General features: G+C 43.7%; 1 protein-coding gene across 4 annotated transcripts; it reads right to left on the reverse strand.

Moving 5' to 3' along the window:
* Positions 1 to 610: 610 nt before the first annotated feature.
* On the reverse strand, positions 611 to 17,726 carry TRAFD1 (TRAF-type zinc finger domain containing 1). 4 transcript variants are annotated; one of them, XM_059677166.1, is made up of 12 exons: positions 17,597 to 17,726; positions 14,885 to 14,950; positions 9,718 to 9,853; positions 9,552 to 9,605; positions 7,578 to 7,992; positions 6,985 to 7,182; positions 5,694 to 5,770; positions 4,279 to 4,512; positions 2,956 to 3,076; positions 2,008 to 2,338; positions 1,719 to 1,791; positions 611 to 1,484 (listed from the first exon to the last, which is right to left on the reverse strand). In XM_059677166.1, exons 2-12 carry the CDS (start codon positions 14,929 to 14,931, stop codon positions 1,428 to 1,430), a joined length of 1,743 nt encoding a protein of 580 aa, XP_059533149.1. In that variant the 5' UTR covers positions 14,932 to 14,950; positions 17,597 to 17,726; the 3' UTR covers positions 611 to 1,427. The 4 variants fall into 4 exon arrangements, with proteins under 4 accessions (XP_059533149.1, XP_059533150.1, XP_059533148.1 ...); XM_059677167.1 differs by lacking the exon at positions 17,597 to 17,726 and adding an exon at positions 16,774 to 16,854; XM_059677165.1 differs by lacking the exon at positions 17,597 to 17,726 and adding an exon at positions 16,264 to 16,439.
* Positions 17,727 to 17,930: the final 204 nt, after the last annotated feature.

Here is a 17,930-nt window from a genome sequence, read left to right on the forward strand (position 1 = left end):
ACACAGATGTAGTATCCACCTGATACCGTAATTACATTATTGACTGTATTCCCCATACTATTTTTTACAACCCATTTGACTGTTTTTATAACTGGCTATTTGTACATCCTAACCCCTTTACCTTTTTCACTCATCCTCCCAACCCCCCTCCCATCTGACCACCATTCATTTGTTCTCTGAATGAGTTTCTTCAGTAGGTCCATCCATGTTGTCGCAAATGGCAGTATTTCATTTTTTATGGCTGAGTAATATTCTATCGTACATTTACACCATATCTTCTTTATCCATTTGTCTACCGACAGACACTTAGGTTGCTTCCATGTCTTGGGTAAGTAATGCTTGGGTAAGATAAGGGCACACCTATCTTTTCAAATGAGTGTTTTAGATTTCTTCGGATCAATACCCAAAAGTGGGGTTGCAGGACCATCTGGTAGTTCTATTTTTAATTTTTTGAAGACCCTCCTTACTGTTTTCCATGGTGGCTCTGAGAAGGAGCTACCCCTGGATCTGCTAGGGTTCCAGGAAGCAGAGAAAGCCTAGTCCTGCTCTGCTTCCCCCACACTCCCTGAGGTCTCCAGAGTGCACAGGAGAAGGAACCACAAGACTCAGGTAAACTTCAAGTACAAACTTTATTTCTATTACAAGAATGTTAATAATTATAATAATAATAAAATAAAAAGAGGGAGGGGGCTCTGATACTTGGTTTATAGTTAAGTCACAGAGCTTAGGCTTCAGTCCCAGTCAGGCAGAGCCCAGAGAGGCCCTAGCAGGGACAGGGAGTCCCTCACTGTCTCCATCAGAAGGCAGACAAAGGAGCCGTTTCCCCACCGAAACAGAAGGCAGTGATGCCAAATGCCAAAGAAGCAGATTAAAACAAAGCCCGAGTCCTTTCTAGTTCAACTCATCTCCAAAAGCCTGTTCCTAATATATATTGCAACTGACCTGAACACCTTTCTCAGAGCTGCTCCACACATAAACCAGAGTCCCAATTCTAGAGTGGGGAGGGGCAGCACACAGGAGGTTACCCAAAAGTTCCCAAACTTAGGTCCCTGCAGGAAAAAATCACTTTACTGGTGAATACCAGGTTTCCACACCCTCTCCTCTCTCCACCAGGACCACACAGCACCAAGAAACAGCGGTGACAGTATGTCAAAAGAGGAGCCCTGGCGGGCTGAGAGGCCATAAGTTGTATTTGTGCTGCCAAAAGGCAGCAGCTAAAGCTGAAACAAGAAATCTCTTAACAGCTTCCCTGCTAGCCCTCCCTCCAACCCCCAAACTCCCACATCACAATCTCAAAAGACACAAAATGGTTGTATCTTAAAAAAAGTTAAATCTAAAATCTCCCCTGCCCACAGAGCCCGAGAGGCAGGGCCTGCACTGCGGCTGCGCAGAGAAATGGGACCCTGTGCAGGTTCTCGCAGACACCATTACTCCTCCTCTTCCTCCTCAGCATCACCAGCTCCCTGTTGCTTGGGGGGTTTTGCCTATTGAAAACACAAACAAAAGCCCACATAGAAAGTGAAAATTCAGGCAGTATACCTTCAGAGCTCTGAAAAGTCAAGCTTCCATAGAAACCTCTTCATCAAAAGGCAAACGAACAACCCTTCAGCCACAAGCGGCCTGTTGCCCAGCTCCTTCTCTGACTTCAAGAACCATACATACCACACCCACCCGCTCCCGAGTCCTCACTGAGCATTTCGGGGCTGGATCCCCATTACCTTTGCAGTCCTGTTGCGGAAGCTGGCAGTTGTGGCGGTGACCCTTGAGCTCCTGCCACCTTCACTCCTACCACTGAAAGAGAAGGATTGGAAACTAGTTTCTAAGATGCCCCTGAGCAAAAGTCAGACCACTCAGAAGACAAACAGCTGGAACCAGACATAGCAGCTCTCTGTGAGCTGACAAAACAAACCAACAACAAATGCCCAACGAACAGCAAGAGAACATTTTGGAATCAGGCCATAGCACAAGCCAAGTCCACACTCTCATGGTCTCCTGAGCTATTATTACCTTGGCCCATGTCTCCCTGAAGGCCCACGGGAGAAAGAGGGCGCAAGGTTTTCTGGGTAGAGATTTCGAACAGAGCGAATCACTGGAACGTGCCCGGCAGCCATGGGCCCATTATGGCTGTTTCGATTCCGCCCCCGAATGTCCTGGCTGTCTAAGTTGTTGAGCTTCATTACGCTGGGCTGGGAACTAGATTTAGGGCTTGATGTGGATGTTGACACACGGTTACAGGTAGCCATCATATTGTTAATGGGTCTGCTAGGGGGAAGAGGGTAGGTGGGCACTTTAGCAGTTTCCTGCTTAATATCATCCATGTAACCAGAAGACAGGTCTCCTGCAAAGAGAAGAGAGAACCAGTTTTAGGGGAAAGACTGCTCTTGCTATTAGTGCTGGAGTTGGAGCAGGAACATGAAGATTCTGGGTAGAACAGAATTCTGGGTAGAACTGCCTCTCATCTAAAGGCTGCTGAAACCCAAGTGTCCAGACAGGGTTGGGAACACCTTTGTCCACACTTTATACTTATTATTTGAGTCCTCATGTAACTAACCAACAATGATGTGTAAGCAAACCTTGAAAAATAATGTCTAACTGGCTTTGTAGCGAGTTTGAAACAGTTTACCTGCCTAGTCCCTGAGACTCTTTAATAATAATGATGATGATGATTGAATACCCTAAGCAAATTTCAACTAGAGGCAGGGGCCTAAAAGTTATCTCCAAATAGTCCACTGATGAAAGCTACTGCTGAGTAATCACTGACTACCAAGCCGGTACCCTCTAAGCCTACACTCAAGACCGCTCAGTCTAACATAGGACCACAACCGCTAGTAGTGAGATCCTTCTGTGCTTGGTTCAGGATTCAGGGGACCCCCATGTTAGAGCAGCGGATGAGAAACGGTAAACAGGCCCGTGTCAGCAGCAGACCTGCAGCTTTGGCTCAGCCCTGGCTAATACCCTGGTGTCTGACACGCCTCTTGGGCAGCTCTGGTGAGGTCTCTCGAGACTGGAAATCCTGTCTAGGAATCTCCTCCATCACATGGGTGTTTGCTGTGGCTGGGCGTTGGTCACACTGGTCCTAACAAAACAAAACAAAAATTAGTACCTCCGGGCGGAGTCATTTCTTGGAGAGGGCGCAGTGGGAAGAAAGGAAGGAGCAGCAGGTTAGGGGAACACACCTTATTCGGGGTCTTTAACAACCACTGAGAGGAAGGGCCCAAGACTAAGGAAATGCATCTAGAAAGGAGCAATCATTGCTATTAGCACCCAAGGCACTGAAGAAGCACTGCCTGATTTGTGCAGGGATCAGGAAGGGCTGGTGTCAAGAGCCCTAAAAAGTATACCTATACTTTGACCACAGAGTATTTGCATGGTTGCTTATTTCAGAATCTCCCGTAGGAGATAACCAGCAGTCATTTATCTACTGCTTGATCCAAAAGCAGAAGTCTTTATTTACACGAATGAAATTTGTGGTGTTCTAGCAACAGCTATATGGCATCAACTACAGAAACGATCCTGAACACACCTGGAGTGTTAGGTCCCTATAACAAACAGGGAGTTGGCAGAAAATTGTATTCCCTACTAACAGATCTGAATCCTAGCAAAAGCTGAGAAAGGACTTCAAGTTGTCTAGTCTAACTCCTTCATTTACAGATATCCCCAGTGAGGGAACAGGATCTACCCAAGGTCAATAGTAGAACTAGCCCCAAGGTCTCCTGAAATGCAAGCCTCAAATACCACCACAACAGAAAGAATCTGCCTGATCAAAAGTAGAATATATTGCCGAAACCGGTTTGGCTCAGTGGATAGAGCGTCGGCCTGCGGACTGAAAGGTCCCAGGTTCGATTCTGGTCAAGGGCATGTACCTGGGTTGCGGGCACATCCCCAGTAGGAGATGTGCAGGAGGCAGCTGATCAATGTTTCTCTCTCATCGATGTTTCTAACTATCTATCTCTCTCCCTTCCTCTCTGTAAAAAATCAATAAAATATATTAAAAAAAAAAAGTAGAATATATTAGTGACATCAGGAGAGCTCTCATCTCAACCATGCTGACAAGTCCTCCACACCTGCATAGGAGTCCTGACTCCTTGGTCCTTAGCTAGTGACATGATTTCAGTTGCCAGATGGTAAAGAAAGCTCACAAAACAGGGCATGTCCAGTAGCCACGTCAGGAATGTATGCAACTTAAACACTAAAAAAGCATTCTCAGCTCTGAAAGCCCCAGGTTCACTCATGGGATCAGCATGGAGTGAAGTAGACGGGTTCTTCAGGGACTTTTACCTGGTGATGGAACAGCACCTCCTCTTCCAGCTGGACCCCACAGAATTCACATGGGATGATGATACCGCCCTCCACAGAGGGTGCATTGCTCAGGCCCATCAAAGAGTTGAACTGGTTACTTGTAGCCTGCTGCAGAAACCTCTGGAAGATGACATCAGGGTCCTCCTCCACCTCTTTGAGGGAAGTACTACCCATGTTAAATGAAGGTAAGGCACGGGAAGGGTTACAGCTTGTCTGTCTCAAAAAAAAAAAGGCGGGGGGTGGGGGGGGGGAGAAGGGGGTTAAAAAAAGTTTAAAAAATTACTAAAACATTTTCTAGGAGTCACAAAATTTTAGTAAGGCTTAATACTGAGGAGAGGAACTAGAAAGGGTCAGGGAAATGCAGATGGAATGCTCACTTTACTTTTAAACATTTCTGTGCTTTTTCCCTTTTTACTGTGTTCATATGATTATTTTTAAATTAATTGGAAAGATTCAAGATTCTTCTCACAACCACATAGCGAGAGAGAACCAAATATTCTTTCTTATCCTGTTAATGGATTTTCTTATGCTGCTCCCAAACCAAAAACTCGGTTTATTTAAATATGTATTATTCCACTTATGGGGTTGCTTAAGTTTTGGAAATGCTAGACTAAGCCAATCCAAATCAGAGCAAGAGTGTTGAGGGGAAAAATAGTTCCCTCCACTAGGCAATCCTAAAACAAAGTCTAATATTCTCTAATCGTTCTTAAATGGCTCAAGAACTTTCCTTTAAAAAATATCTGACACCTTTCATATACCAGGTATTAAGATTCAGAAACTAGGAAAACCCAGAATCTGTCCTCAAGGAATTCAGCCTAGTGGTGCAGATGACAGGGAATCAGAAGACACCACATCACAGGGTGACAGACTAAAAGAGAAGTGGGCACAGAACTTTTAGGGTGCACACAGGTGGAACCTCTGACCTAGTCTTCAGAGCGTCACTCAGGATAGTTTCTTGGAGGTTGTGTCTTAACCAAGTCTACGAGTAAGGGGTCTGTTGAGGAGGCAGGGGTGGAGGCCACTTGGCTTCCAGGCAGAAAAAGTAAAGTGCAAGGACCCCTGACCCAGGGAACTGCAAGGACTTCAGTACAGCTCCAATAAACAAAATGTGGCACGAGATGAGACCAGATTACATATGGTCAGTAGAGACATAGAGTAGTCACCACATGGAGGCAGCAAACTGGGCCTGCTGGAATGAGCATTACTTTTTCCAAGAGTGAACAAGACTACGTTCTCATAGCCATATGTCAGCCACATCATGGTAAATAAAACACAGTTGCTACTCCTATAACAGGCCTATTAAAATAGTTGGCTCAAGACCTCATGTGGCCTGCAACACCAACTGTGGCCTGCACACGTTCCTACTTAAAACTCTCCAGGAATTCACAACACACCTGATGGTCGATCAGCAATTCCTCTGGGTAGAGCTCCTCACAAAATTCACAAGGCAACATGGTCTCATCAGCTGCACCTGGGTATCAGAGGCCACACAGATGCCAGTGAACAAAAACAAATTGGATTCAACCTGTTATTCCCCTGGTGGGGTTTTAATTAAAAGTGTGACTCCCTTAGATATTTCAGAGATGGAGCAATTTGTGGGGCTGTAAATCCTCCCAGGGAAACTGCCCAAGAGACAAACCCCAAGCAAAAAAATGCCACTATGGAAAAAGATTTACTGGCCACCGTTCCCTGAGTAGCTAATATTAAAGTAGTCGCTTACCCACTACTCTCTTTAAGAAAGTAGTTTAAATGTGCAATAACTCTAGGCACTAATCAGCCGGACGTGCATTATTTCAATCCTCAGGGCTTATGAAGCCTGGCCAGTATGCTCAGTGGTTGGAGCTCAATTCCCAGTCAGGGAACATGCCCAGGTTTCAGGTTTAATCCCCAACAGGGGGCCTGCAAGAGGCAGCCGACTGATGATTCTCTCTCCCTCTCCCTTCCTCTCTCTGAATTAAGTAACTAGAGTTTGGCCTTTACATGGGTTTGAGTCCAAAATCTACATTTATGACTTTTAAAAACACAAGCCAAAAACCCAGTTTAAAACTGTCCCCATCAATAGTATCCCCAGTGCCTGCTAGAAGCATATATAAATATTCTGAGGAACACATCAGAAAACTCAATGCTAACTTGTGTGAGTGCATATAGAGAGGGAGGCAGCAAGCCACCATGAGTGAGTCAATAGAAACAACAAAGACCAAAAAGAGTTTGATATGTTTTCAGACACAATATAAAAATAACACATTTAAAGATACGTTAAAAAGGGAATTGTAGTATGACTAATGTATAAGAGATTACTTTGAAAATGATGAGACACACTGAAGAAAAAAGACAAATATATAATGTTATGTGTATTTACTTAGAATGCTGTTCTTGAAATATACATCCTAAAGTATGTAGAGATAAAATGTTAAATCTGCAGCTTATTCTCAAATAGCTCAAGGGGAAAAATTATAAAGATCAAAGAAAAATACTAGAAATGGTGAATAAAGATGAGGGGTATATAAGATATTTGCTATACTATTTTCTAACAGTTTTTAAAAATAAAAAGTCGGAAAAGCAATGAACAAACAAAAAAGGCAAATCTGATCTCATGAAAAACTTTCATTTTTAAAATAAATTGTATAATGTAAGAAACACACATAACTGTGGAGACAGAGGCTAGTGAAGATAAAACAAACCTACCCTTTATGTCATTCAGAGCATTGGGACCTCCAAGGGACTGCTCTGCCTCACACACAGCCCTCCAGAAGTCCTGCTCTGCCAACTTGGGGGCCTGGCCTTCATTTTGCAGACTTAGGGCCAACATGAAGTCCAAGTTTGAACTGTCTTCACCACCCTCTATAGGGGACTGTCGGCTTCTACTCCTTTCTTGTTCTTCCACTGGAAGGAAAAAAAAGTAAACTAGTTCTCAAGATACATTAGAAATGCCATGCTTTAGCTCAAGTCCATGCCTACAAATATTCCAGGTTTATAGCACCTATGCAGGAATAAAGGAGGCCCAGCCCTCCAGGTCTCACAGGACTCCAAATATGAAGTATGCCATGATAAAAGGTTCCGATACTATTTTAATTGTGTTATTAATAAGCAATATTATTGAGTTTTGGCTATGAGACAGGCACTGTGCTAAACACTTTATGTGTATTTTCTGCATTGTATGGTTTACTGCATGGGGTCAGATTGCCTGAATTCAAATCCCCGCTCTACCACTTACTTACCTACCCTCATGAGACTCCTGTGAGAATTAAACAGATTTTGATAACCTTCTAATCCCAAACACAACTCACATAGATTATTCTGAATTGGAAACGGGGTTGTCATGTTCCTTTGGTTGGTAGTCCTACTATGGGAAAGTTCCGATTCTGAGGCTCTCAGGGGCCGTCGAGGTAGCCTTATGGGTGGATCCAGAGACTCAATTTGTCTGAGGAGTTGTGATGCAATCCATATTCCATCTTGACCCCAAGACACATCATATGCATTAGGAGGCACGGCAGCCTCATCTCTCTTTTTCTCCCCATCTCTCTTACAAACTTCTGGGTGAGTCTTCAGATCTTTCACCAGGACATTACGCCCACAATTGCCACATAGCTCTGTCCGGGCACCACAGTAATCTTCATGGTCCTTCAGTTTGAGAACAGAAAGTTCCAAATCACAGTGCTGGCAAAGGGCAAGCCGCAGAGGACACTCAGTCTCCTGCAACACAGAGTAATGAAGCAGTTAATATGCAAATCTAAGAGAGGCATGTTTTAGTACAGGGCAAGGAAAGCAAAAAAATATTTACTTCAATATTCTCTTCCAACCCTAGCCTCACCTGCCTACCATGTTTTTCTATGAATTTAAGAGTCAGGGCTTCTCGCTTTGTCCCTGCCACCAGGTTCTACAAAGGGAAGAAAACTTTAGAAGGAACCTACTCACTCAACCACCCTGACTTATTTTGTGCACACATTACAAAGTTACCCAAAAGCAGCCAGATAAGCCCAGGAGCAAAGAGCAAAAACCTAACAATTCAGACACGTTTATGAAAGTTCCACCAGCCCAATTTCCCTTTACCATTCCAATTTGTCTTAAGATTTGGTAATGTAGAAAAGAAAATGCCTTTGAGAAAGACACTGATTTGTCTAACCTGCATATTTGTATTACAGCACTGACTTATATTGAACAAATAAGCCAAGAATCACCAGTGAATATACTGTATTCAGAAAATGAAGGACATGTCACTGATTTAAGTTACTTAACAGCAAAAGAGCAAATAATCGCTGGCACTTACTAGATAATATAGTAAGCACTTTAACAGCTCTAAAAAGTGCTAGTAACTCACCAGAACAGCATATAAAGTAAAAATTTTATTTAAAGGAAAAATTTTTTAAACTTTTTAACTCTGGCCTACACTGTCATAGTTTTATTTGCAGGAATGTTAGGAAATAATCTGTACTCAAATCTTTAAAATGACGGCTATATCACCAATGTGAACCCCAGAAATAGCTGCGAGAGAAGCCAGAAGAGGGGGCAGTTGAAGGTTGTTTATGTAGCAGGTAGACATTAGATCCAAAGAAATACTTATTATTATTGTTAATGTGACCTCAATCATAGGTCAAATGCTTAGAAAAAAATAATAAAGGTAAGAGTGCCAAAGTATTTGTGAGACATTTATCTCTAAGCTGCGGGGTTACAAGTGATTGTTTTCTTTTATATCTTTTCTAATTTTTTTCCTTGAATATAAATTACTCTTTAAAATTATAAATTAACAAGTTAATTTATTTGAGACAGGATGAAATGCACAAATCTTAAGTTGCATACCTTGATAAATTTTTCAACAATGGACAGTTTTATCTCAACTAGGGACCAAATGATACTATGTTCTCTCTCACCAAATGCTCTCTGAGAAATTTCTTTAGGTGTAAACAGCATGATATCCAGATGATCCAATCAAAATGAAATTACAAGCTGTAAGGCAGGTGTGGATAAGGAGGTCATACACATTGGAAACCCCCAATCTGGATTAGCACTCAGAGAGGCTGCAAAGAGCCAAACCCCAGAATGGGAATGACAGACTCTGAGGCCTGAGCATGGGGCACAACAGCCACGCAGCAGATCTGGCAACAAACAGAGCCTCAAATAGGCTTTGAGAGGCGATGTGCACGGATCTTGTAGAGAACAGACAACCAGACTAGCTTTCTGTTCCGCATGTGGCTCTGTAATCTCACGCTTGGCCCCATAGTAACTCACTCCCTTCATTGTACAGGGACACTAACCTCATGATTCTGTAACTGCCTCTTCTCCAACTTCTTGTTACATTTGCAGGTTACCTAGGATAAATAGTAAAAAACAATAAATAGGCTTTGTGAGAACTTGCTCACTTGCTATGGCGAAATAGCAAGTATAACATATTAATGAACATTTGAGTCCTTAGTGGTTCACCTGACAGTGTTCTGTAGCCATGTGAGTCTCCATGCCAGATTTGGGAAATGGTTCCTTGCAGATAGGGCACACACCAATGTTCCTTTGACAATGGATCTCATGGATGGTAAAGTTACACAAAGGAATTTCCCTTTTGCTACAGAATTAGATCAAAGAAAAAGGCAAGCATTACTGACTGATCTAGTCACAGTTGTTACCACGTGAAAATCTGTCTTGTCCGATCTTTATTCTCCATTATTTCCCTTTAGCGAATATCTCGTCTATTAGCTCTTATGATTGTTACTACCCCTGCCTTTCAAGAATCAACTCCTGAAGGTTTGAGTCTTCTGTGCAACACTCTGAATTATAACTGCTATACACTAACTCTAAAAGCTCAACCTCACTTTCTAGATGTCAGAGCTGATCACAACCATCACATGAAGTCAGATAGTCAGATGCCAAAAAGAGCTGAGCTAGGCTTTTCCAAAACCATCCATGCCCCAAAGCACAATGGTACACTTCAGTATTATTTAAAAAAACACACACACAAAAAAACCCCTACCATTTATTTTCACTCTCAGTCCGAGATTAGATTTATTCCACCAAAGGTCAAACCAGGCTGTTGGAGCTACTGCATCAACCTCTACATTTGATCCTTTGCAATGTCTCTCAGAGAGGTCCCAACAGCAGCAGCCCTATGACTGTGGAAGGCCCAATAGTCTGCTGGCTATGACTTCTCAGAGCAAGGGCAATTTGTCCCTCCAGACATGATGCAGCCATAACAGCCATACACTGGGCAGATTTTCCAGCCAACGTAGGCATAGAGTCCATCTACACCTCAGCCATTCTATGGAAACAACTCTGAGGATGGGCCACCTTTAGTACAAGAATTAGGTATCAATTCTGACTACATCTGGCAAAAAACACTAACAGTGTTAAATCCATTCAAAGTAGCACATGGGCCCTAGCCAGTTTGGCTCAGTGAAGAGAGCGTTGGCCTGGGGACTGAAGGGGCCTGAGTTCAATTCTGGTCAAGGGCACATACCTCGGTTGCAGGCTCCTCCTCAGCCAGGGCCCTGGTCAGGGCACATGCAGGAAGCAACCAATCGATGTGTTTCTCTCACATCGATATTTCTTTCTGTCTTTCCCTCTCTCTTCCACTCTCTCTAAAAACTAACGGAAAAATATCCTCGCGTGAGGATTAAAAACAAAGTAGCACATGGAAGCATCATGAATAAGACTGATTTGGCAGGACCAATGTTTTCTTGGCCCTGTCTTTGGAGCCACATTGTTACTGCCTGGCAAAATCCAGTAGGCCATGCTTATGGATGGGATCAGTGCAACTGAATGTCTAGAAATGTGTGATTTTTTAAAATATATTTTTATTGATTTCAGAGAGGAAAGGAGAGGGAGAGAAACATCAATGATGAGAGAGAACCATTGATTGGCTGCCTCTTGCACGCCCCCTACTGGGGATCGAGTCCACAACCCGGGCATGTGCCCTTGACTGGAATGGAACCCAGGATTCTTCAGTCCACAGGCCTATGCTTTATCCACTAAGCCAAACCAGCTAGGGTGAAATGTTTTGTTTTTTAAACTTAATGAGTATGACATGTGTTTCATTTGGCTGTGTGGCAAGTATCCTGGATAATGTCTTCTTCTAACAATCCTACATTCCAGCTTTGCAGTCATTTCTTTTTTTTTTTTTAGCATGATGGTATAGGAATCATCTCACTGCTCGAATTATTAGATGGTATAGTTTTTCTGCTTCCAAAATTTTTATTTCTGCATTAGACTTATTGTGATGAACACTTTGTAAGGTATATAAATGCTGAATCACTATGTAGTATACCTGAAACTAATATATTTTGTTAACTATAATTTAAAAATAAATTTAACAAGAATATATATACATTCAAACAAGAGGCACATAGTATTCAAAGGCCTAACCTTTTATTCATTTGGATCTGACAATTGGAAAACTCCAATTTCACAGGCTAGCTAAAGAAAAGACTACATTAAAAGAAGGTGCCTATAAGTATGTCATCCAGAATAAGATTGCAGACAAAATACTAATATACTTGCTTCCTACCTACAGATAAAATAAAGATGTTTTAAAGTGAGATAAATGAGAACACAATTCTATATATTGATGGAACTGCTAAAAACCCCAAGATAGAACTAGCAAGTTAAAGATAAAATTTCATTTTAGATAGAAATGATTGCAAGGCGAGCCAAGACTTCATGAAAAATTCCCAGCCCTAGCTGGTTTGGCTCTGTGGATAGAGCCTTGGCCTAGGGAACTGAAGGGTCCCGGGTTCGATTCCGGTCAAGAGCACATGCCCAGGTTGCGGGCTCAATCCCCAGTAGGTATGCAGGAGGCAGCTGATCGATGATTCTCTCTCATTATTGATGTTTCTCTTTCTCTCTCCCTTCCTCTCTGAAATAAAAAATATATTAAAAAAAGAAGAAAAATTCACAGTAGCCTCCCAAACAATAAACATAACAAGCCAGAAACAAATCCTTTAATACATGCAAAAATAAAAAGCTGAAGGAAGCTTCTGTTCCCTAGAACCATTCTCTTCCCAATCAGAAGACACCTTAAGAGTTAACATGCAAAAACATCTTTTCTAATCACAACTACTTTTTTTTTAATATATTTTTTTTATTGATTTCAGAGAGGACGGAAGAGGGACAGCGAGAAACATCCAGGATGAGAAAGAATCATTGATTGGCTGCCTCTTGCAAGTCCCCCACTAGGAATTGAGCCCACAACCCAGGCACATGCCCTTGACTGGAATAGAACCCGAGACCTTTCAGTTCGAAGGCCAACGCTCTATCCACTGAGCCAAACCAGCTAAGGCCAAACTACTCTTTTTACTGGTCTAATCACAGCTCATATTTTGAAGAGTACCTTAATTTTTCTTCGAGAATAGGAATATGGCTCTAAAGACAAAATTTTAAAACCCGGAATTTAGACAGGGTTACTTAGATGGGAGGTCTGTGCTGGCTTAGTCAGCCTCCCATGCTAATCTGCTCTTTTCTTTAAATAAATTGCTTTCACTGTGAATAACCTTGTTTTCATTAGCTTTCCATTAACTACCTCCCCCCCTTTTTTAATTCCTTTGGCAGTTATTTATAGATTGTTCTAGGTTTGAGATTCCTTGGACTGATAAATGAGATTATCTCTCCCGGGCCAGTGTGGTTCAGTTGATGGGGTGTCCTGTGCACCAAAGATTGCTGGTTGGATTCCCAGTCAGGGCACATGCCTGGGTTTCATGCTCAATCCCCTATAGGGGGCGTATAGGAGGCAGCCAACTGATGTTTCACTCTCATATCCCTCTTCCTTCCTCTCTCTCTATAGTCAATTTTTAAAATATTTTTAAAAAGAGTATCTTAACTGATGCTAAAGTCATATATCTGTTTTCTTATAAAACCAACAGTGATGTTTGCTTGTAATTATTTATATCATTGATTACTTTGTATTAGTAACTATATATAAAACTCAAACAAAGCTAAAATACAAATTTAAGAAATGAAATCTTGCCCTAACCGGTTTGGCTCAGTGGATAGAGCAACAGGGTCCCAGGTTCGATTCCGGTCAAGGGCATGTACCTTGGTTGCGGGCATATCCCCAGTAGGGGGTGTGCAGGAGGCAGCTGATCGATGTTTCTCTCTCATCGATATTTCTAACTCTCTATCCCTCTCCTTTCCTCTCTGTAAAAAATCAATAAAATATATTAAAAAAAAAAAAAAGAAATGAAATCTTAATTCCATTCAGGGAAAGAATATTGTGACCAACAGTTGCTCTGATTATATCCTAATTCTGCCAAAAGACTGAGAAGAAAAAGGCGATAAAAAAAAAGAAAAATTGTTATTTGACTTGAACCTTTCATCAATCTACATCAAACTATTTCCCTTATTAAATATCTCTTTCCTCCTACCACAATTTGGTAAGTTAAACATAACAGGCACTTTTGCTTTCTTTAGCTTTAGTAAGAGCACTTATATACCACTAAAATATACAAGTGCTCTTGAGAAACCCCAATCAAGAATCAGATGAGCTGCACTCCTAAGTTTCACTTTAGCAGAGTTGCTCTTTCTTGTCACTCACGTGGGTTAAAAACTCCAAAATAGAAAGCGCAACATTCGAGACTACGCCCAGTCTTCACTTAACAGTTCTGGAATCATGAAATGATAATGATTAATCTGGACTGCCAGAAGTCTTTAGACTTTTTTATTTTTTTAAAGCAATTGAACATTCTTCCGGCAAAATCCTTTATAAAAACAGTTCAGCTACATTGGTCCAAATGCTCTCTCACTACTATATATAGAGCCAAGATCATTAACCCTTGCTCCCAATCAACCCCTAGACAACCAGCCACTCAGGGAAATCCTTGCAACATACTTAAAAAAACAAACACATTTACCACCCTAGCCGGTTTGGCTCAGTGGATAGAGTGTCGGTCTGTGGACTGAAGGGTCCCGGGTTTAATTCCGGTCAGGGGCACTAAAAATACATACATTTTTTTAAATTAACCTAGTCCAACATTTTTATTATGTATATATTTTTTAATATACTTTTTTTGATTTCAGAGAGGAAAGGAGAGGGAAAGAGAGATAGAAACATCAATGATGAAGAGAGAATCATTGATCGGCTGCCTCCAGCACACCCCCCTACTGGGGGATTGAGCCCGGGCACATGCCCTTGACCAGAATCAAACCCAGGACCCTTCAGTCCGCAGGCCAACACTCTATCCACTGAGCCAAACCAGCTAGGGCTTATGATATATTTAGTATCTTTTTAAAAAACATATGAAGATGTTTTCCAGAAAGGCAAAAATATAAATTCCCTTATTTATAGGTCAGAAAAGTGAGGCCCAAAGCATTTGGTGACTTGCCAAAAGTCATTAACTAATTAATTAAATGCAGGAACCAGAGCCCTGAAGCCCAGCTTCATCCTATCACTCTAATCACTCACAACACCACACTATGATAGCTAAACCAACTATCTTGTCAAATTACCAAAATAGGCAATATTATCTAAAATTGTTAAAAAGGCTTCAGAACTATATATTTGCAGGACAAGTTATATGATTCTAATTTTAACCTGCCAATAAATAAACCAATCCTTTACAGAAGTTAGTTTATCCTCATTCCAATAACATTTCTTAGATTAATTTCTTACCAGTTGTCACACAGTTGAGTGTCCTGGTCATCTAGAAATTCAGCCATCTTTAGCTCTTCCAGAAAACTACAAAAGTAGAAGTGAGAACTTTCAATTTCATTTCTGCTTTAAGGATGACAAGCAAAACACACACACACAAAGAAACAGTGCACAGAAAATGTCACAAAAACTAGTGCATTTTATTTAATACCCAACACATGGGTTTCACCTTGTTTTTGTTTAACTTTTACTTTAAAATAATTTGACTTACAAAAAAAAAAAGCACAAAGAACTCCCATATACTTTTCACCCAAATAACCATAATAAAATTATCAAATGTAGGAAACTAACACTAATACAATACTAGCAACTAATCACTAGATCTTCAAATTTCACAAATACCCTTTTTCTGGTTCAGGATCAAATCCAAGGTCACAGCCAAAACCGGTTTGGCTCAGTGGATAGAGCGTTGGCCTGCGGACTGAAAGGTCCCGGGTTCGATTCCGGTCAGGGGCATGTGCCTGGGTTGCGGGCACATCCCCAGTGGGAGATGTGCAGGAGGCAGCTGATCGATGTTTCTCTCCCATCGATGTTTCTAGCTCTCTGTCTCTCTCCCTTCCTGTCTGTAAAAAATCAATAAAATATACTTTAAAAAAAAAAAAAAAAAAAAAAAAAAATCCAAGGTCACATACTGCACTGTTATTTCCCCTTAATCTTCTTTGACCTGGGATGTTTCTTGTTTCTTCATCTCTCATAACCTTGTTAAGTGTATTGGCTATTCTGTAGAATGTCCTTCAGTTTGGGTTTGACGTTTTCTCATGATTAATACACATCTGGCAAGAATGCCACCGAAGTGATGCTGTGTTCACCTTGGTGCATTACATCAGAGAGCGTATTATGTCAACAGGCTTATTATTACAGGTGGCGTTAACTCTGATCACTTGGAGTGTCTGTCCAGTTTCTCCACTGTAAAGTTTTTTCTTTTTTTTTTATTGTTTAAAGTATTACGTCTCCTTTTCTCACCAATTAACCCTTCTATCCCCCGCTCTACGCCACACCTACCCCCAGTTTTTCTTTCTTTTTAAACAAGATAGCAATGCAGAAAGCAAAGTGCTGGCAATTTTATTACCAATATTTACTTTAGATTATGCCTTTCCATGACACAAAAATGGTCTTAAATGGTCTTAAATGCTGCCTCCCAAAACAGCTCCTTAATGGTTTTGACATTTCCAAAGGAACTCACTTTTCAAAACACATTCATTCGTGCAACATGTTAAGACCCTGTGTGACAGACGCTGTTGCCCGGCATTAACCATACTTTACAAATTAAAGAAAGACAGTGTCTTGCCCAACAAATCAATTTAGTAAAAGAGAAAAATAAGCAAAAGAAATAGATACACCTTAAGATGAGTGTTTTGACGGAAAAGTACACGGACAAAGGGAGATGCGAGTGGAGGGAATCGACTTTAGGTAAGGATGGTGAAGAACTTTTTGAGATGACATTTAAACCGAAGCTCAAGAGTCGGACCAGGAAATGGGAAGTGAAGATCGCGGGTGAGAATTCGGGGAAACCCATTTAGGCCGTGGCCCTAAAAGGCAACGAAGGAACAAGTAAACGTCGATCTGGAAGAACGTAAGTAACACGGAGAATGATTCAAGAAGCCTCCTCGGGAGGGACAGAAAGGATGCCGAATCCTCCAGGCCGGGTGGCGTTCAACCCGGGGAGTGACCAGGTTCAAGGTAGCCACCCCGGTGTGAAATGGAAACGGGAGAGGAAGCGCCTGGCGGGAAAATCAATCCCGTCCAACAGGGGAGCCTCGGGGCCGCTCTCAGGGCCGACTCGGGGCGACCCCGTCCGGTCCACGAGACCCGGGCGGCGCCTCGGAGCCGCGAAGAAGCCGGTCTTCCACCTGCAAGGGGGTGGGGGCGGCCTCCTGAGGGTCGGTTTGGCCCTGCCCCTCGGCAGCTGAGGGGCCGACCCTCTCGGGGCCTGCAGTTCCTCACGCCGACAACTGACAATGTTCCCCGGGGCCGCGGTGGGGAGCGAACGGGCGAAGGCACGGAGGTTGGGGTGCAGGCGTCGAGGTGAGGAGGGGCCCCCCTTACCGACTCCGGAGGCCGCCCCTCGGCCCGAGGGGGCGGAGCTCCCCCTTCCGGGGAAGCTCGTCCCAACGGTCCCTCCCCCGGCGACGTCGGAGGTGGGGCCGGGGGGAGGGCCGCAGCCTGGACCCGGCAGCAGCCAACATGGATTGTGACCGTTTTCCACGGGAAAGCGTTCTCCCCGGACCACGACCCTTCCCGGCGAAAGTCACCCCCTCTCCAGAGGCCGCGGGAGCGGAAGTCCAGGCAGACACTTACCCGCCACACAGCTGGTCTGAGTGGGGACCCGAACCGGCGGCCGGCGGCCGAGCCCGCGCTAGGCCACCGCGACCCCCGGCAGCTCGAGGCCCGGGCCCAGCTCCGACTGGGGTGCCCCCCAGCCGCGGGGGCCAAGGCCGGGAAGGGGCGGCGGCGGCGGCGCCGAGGTCGGACGAGGCTCCGGTTCCCGGAGGAGAAAGCGCCGCCTCCACCAACTGCCTGAGGGGACGCTGCGGCGCGGGCATCTTGCCCCCAGCGGCCGCGACCCCCGGGCCTACAGCTCTCTCGCCCCCACTCCCCGCCCTCGGCTACCGGCCTCCTCCCGAACGGGAGGCCGCGGGAAGCTCCCCAGGAGCGGGCCGCCGCCGCACTCACCTACGACCAAGAGGACGTCGGGCTGATTCGGCAGCTCCGGCCCCGGAGCCTCTTCAGTCAAACCCCGCACTGAACAACGGCCCCCAAAGCCGCCTCACCATTTCCGACCGTCGCGGAGGAGCGCGTCCATTGGCTAGAGGCGGCCCCGCCTGTGCATCCATTGGACAGCACCGCTGTCGCTCCCAGGGCCCCGCCTCCTGTGCGCCGATTGGCTCCTCGGAGCTCTACGGGGGCGGGTCCGTGGAAGTCCCAGCCCTTGCACATCTGGAATGAGAGACAGAGACCTAACCAGTTCTGGGCCTATCAACTGCCTGTGGCACAGGCTAATAATATT

The sequence above is a fragment of the Myotis daubentonii genome, chromosome 19, assembly GCF_963259705.1.
Source record: "Myotis daubentonii chromosome 19, mMyoDau2.1, whole genome shotgun sequence".
NCBI lineage: Eukaryota > Metazoa > Chordata > Mammalia > Chiroptera > Vespertilionidae > Myotis > Myotis daubentonii.

What these genes read in the sequence shown, in the direction of transcription:
- TRAFD1 (XM_059677165.1), bottom strand. Translation starts at nt 16,439, where the DNA reads ATGGGTTTCCCCGAATTCTCACCCGCGATCTTCACTTCCCATTTCCTG. An exon ending in GTCAAAACACTCATCTTAAG is followed by an intron (nt 14,951 to 16,263) that starts GTGTATCTATTT and finishes CTACTTTTGTAG; the next exon opens with TTTTCTGGAAGAGCTAAAGA. An exon ending in TGCTCTGAATGACATAAAGG is followed by an intron (nt 5,771 to 6,984) that starts GTAGGTTTGTTT and finishes TCTGATACCCAG; the next exon opens with GTGCAGCTGATGAGACCATG.